At 41.1% G+C, this 3,296-nt stretch overlaps 1 protein-coding gene across 1 annotated transcript in view; it reads right to left on the reverse strand.

Annotated features, from left to right (window-relative positions):
• Positions 1 to 804: 804 nt before the first annotated feature.
• LOC119301362 (probable protein arginine N-methyltransferase 1) overlaps positions 805 to 3,296 on the reverse strand; it is a 4,024-nt gene continuing 1,532 nt past the window's right edge. The window contains exons 3-9 of the mRNA XM_037578320.1: positions 3,024 to 3,179; positions 2,397 to 2,460; positions 2,160 to 2,302; positions 1,912 to 1,999; positions 1,672 to 1,787; positions 1,416 to 1,566; positions 805 to 1,313 (exon numbers count right to left, since the gene is read on the reverse strand). Coding sequence (XP_037434217.1) covers positions 1,108 to 1,313; positions 1,416 to 1,566; positions 1,672 to 1,787; positions 1,912 to 1,999; positions 2,160 to 2,302; positions 2,397 to 2,460; positions 3,024 to 3,179 — 924 coding nt within the window. The 3' untranslated portion in view covers positions 805 to 1,107. The remainder of the gene's footprint in view (positions 1,314 to 1,415; positions 1,567 to 1,671; positions 1,788 to 1,911; positions 2,000 to 2,159; positions 2,303 to 2,396; positions 2,461 to 3,023; positions 3,180 to 3,296) is intronic.

Consider the following 3,296-nt stretch of genomic DNA (forward strand, 5'->3'; position numbering starts at 1 on the left):
AATGTTCCGTGCAATGCACGGGCATCTTGCTAGTAGAAAAATAAAGTAAGGTGCAACACGCCTGCTCTCGTAGCCCCTTGCTGCACGCGAGATTGAACGGTCGACGCTCGCAGCGAGCCGAGGCCATGGCCGCTAGCTCCCCCTTCTTCTTAAGCTTTGCCACGGGCTGCCCAAGATCAAACTCGGTCGCCACGGTAGAGCGCTAGCCGCTACTGTCAGCTTCAACAGCAGCACTCGATCCTCCTCTTTCCTCGTTTCTCTTTCAGCGTCTGTATCTTCATTTGCTTATTGATTCCCGAAACACCATACCAGCATCAATTTTTGCCTCCCGTCCTCCACTGCAGCGGGGCCACCTTTCACCAGGTGTGTGACTTAAACGGGCCAAGGCGACTGGCCCAGGAGCCATAACACGCGGGTGCAAGCCCAAGTCGCGCAATGCTTTTGACTTAAACGGGCCAAGGCAACTGGCCCAGGAGCCATAACACGCGGGTGCAAGCCCAAGTCGCGCAATGCTTTTGACGTATAGGCAGCCGCCTACCACCTTGAATATAAAAAATAAATATAGACGTGTTGAAGAAAAAAACTGAAAACGTAAATTCACAAGAAGAAGCGTATTGTGACGATGAACCCATAGAGTCAATCCATACTTTATTATTAAAAAATAATATTATTAGGGATAGATAAATAATATATAATATGGATGCACTGTTTTGCACGCAAAAGATTAATTAGCAAAGGAAATGTATGCTCAGGCAATAAAAATAATGGCCACACACACAAATAGGACATAACAGAAGACCACAGTAGCAGAAGATATCAACCCATAAATTGCGAGGGTTGTGATCTATTATGGATCCACTTTTGACACAATCGTGTACAACAAACTTCCCAAAATACCTGTGCCACGGACACAACATATAGATTAGCAATGAAGCAAACTACATTAACATGCCAGTCAAACTATACTTTCTACTTTGTTGCCTAGGTGCCTGACAAGCGCATGTTAAAATACAAGACCGGGGAACAAGCATCAAATTTTGCAAAACACAAGATACTCAGTCGACCAAAATTGAGTGGACTGCACGGCAGCTGAGTTCCTCGTGTTGGTCACCGCATCTTGTAGTGTTGTGTTCTGGACACCTTGCACCTATTGCCGTTTATGGCGTATTTCAGCGTAATGTCGATGTCCCGAGGGTTCTTTTTGTTGTTTGCAACTGTCATGCTGCCCGACAGAGTCTCTCCCTCGCAGATAGTTACCACATCCTCGAGATACAGAACAGTCTGCTTCCAGTGAGTGGACTTTGATCTGGGCCCTGCAAACAGTAAATTGTGTGTACATTCATTACTACCGGATTGCTTGAAGAAAGGAGCTAGACAAGCGTACTTTGGATGATAAAAGGTGACGACAGACAAACCTGTCGAGAAGCCCATCAGCTTATGGCATTTGGTGAATGACACGTTAAAGTAAGCAACAAGAGCATGGATGAAGTCATTACGCTCTGCTACCAATTTGAACGGCACAGTAAATGATGCATCCCCAGATGACATCTTGGAAATATCCATCGTCTGAAACACGTATATCAAATAGACAAAAGGATTTAATCCGATCTGCCAATTGAACAGATATAATACAAAAACAAAAGATAACTTGGTTGAGAAGTACGCCATTACCTTCAGTAACTGACAGTTAGTGACGATCTGATTTTGATCCACAGTATCTACAAGTGGCTCCATCATTGCCTGTTTCTTAATACAGCTCATATCAAAGCCATACACATTATTCCAAACTGCAAGGGTAAAGAAACAACGCCATCAGAGAAATATAAATATGAGTTCAGGAGAACTTCTGAACACATGCTGCATGAAACTCATATGCAGATACTCCAGTGCACCATGCACCACCATACTTACATTCAATTTTGTCCTCCTTGTATTCTGCATCTTCAATTGCAGTAAGATGTAAAGAGGCTTTGTCTGGCAGGACAACACCATCATCAGCCTACACATAACAAAAAGTAATATAAGCTACAATCCCACAAAGTTCCAGTACAAAACAGCAGGTCCGAATATTCAATCAACTTTGCCTCTTGGAGTACCAAGTTAAAAGAAACAACAAAGAAGGAAATGTAAACACTTGAACCCTGTGAAGGGTCACTTACCAGCCATTTATCACGTGCAAAAAGAACAGTGTCCAACATATTCTCAAACAGGAGGAAATAACCCATCCATTCAGAGATTATGACATCTACTTTTGGGACAGGAAGCTCAATTTCTTCAACTTTCCCTTTTATTACCGTAATGACTGCAACGGAAGCACAATGTAAGTATATCACAACAAGAGATTAACATGCTATAAGAACTATCATAGAATAGATAGTAAAATGACAGGAAATCACCTTCAGAAAATCCATTTGTTTTCACAATTTCCTTTGCCATGTCCGCCATCTGTGAGCATTCAATCTGTAAATGAAAAGAACAACTCTATGTTAGGAAAATGAAAGAAGGTTAGAAGCATAGTAAGAAGTGACAATAAGTGTTCATTCAGCCAGAGTAAAATGACAAAAATAATCCCCTGCACCTCAAACTAAGGAATATCTGAAATCCCAAACTTCACAGGACAACATAGACAATCACTTTGTGTGCTTCATTTTTTTCCCTTCTTTTTTTGTGTGCATGAGTGGGTGGGGGATCAGGGGCTTGGTGTGCTATCTATTGAAATATGTACCCAGGAAAAACAAATGCAAGGCAACAGTAGGATAAACATAGGTAGGTCAATATTTTATGGCTCTTCATTACCAGAGACATGTTTTTTACATTATTTTCATGGTACTAGAATATATTGGTGGGCAAAGTTAACTATTTCATTCAGATCATAGATAGTTGGGTACACACAACTGTATGGAAGACAAGTGCTTCAGCCAATATACCAGTTTATTCAAATAATGGGCATTCATTACAATAGCTTTGGGTAACTAAATCACCATTGTAGACTTGAATTGAAAACATGAATTTAGTACACTGACCGCATAGACATGCTTAGCTCCTGCCTTCGCACAAAAAAGTGATAGGATACCGGTCCCAGCACCAACATCAAGGACTATTTTGTCCTTGAAAAGAAAGTTATTCTGGGTGATAACATTTTGATATGATCTTGTCCGAACAACATCTTTTAGCATTTCCTGCAATCAATACATGGAAAATAATTGGCACCACACATATTTGGTCGGCACATCTAAAGAGTAAAACAAGGACTATTATACAACGATGAAAAATTTAAAATTGCGAGAGAGAGAGAG

The sequence above is a fragment of the Triticum dicoccoides genome, chromosome 5A, assembly GCF_002162155.2.
Source record: "Triticum dicoccoides isolate Atlit2015 ecotype Zavitan chromosome 5A, WEW_v2.0, whole genome shotgun sequence".
Classification (NCBI taxonomy): Eukaryota; Viridiplantae; Streptophyta; class Magnoliopsida; order Poales; family Poaceae; genus Triticum; species Triticum dicoccoides.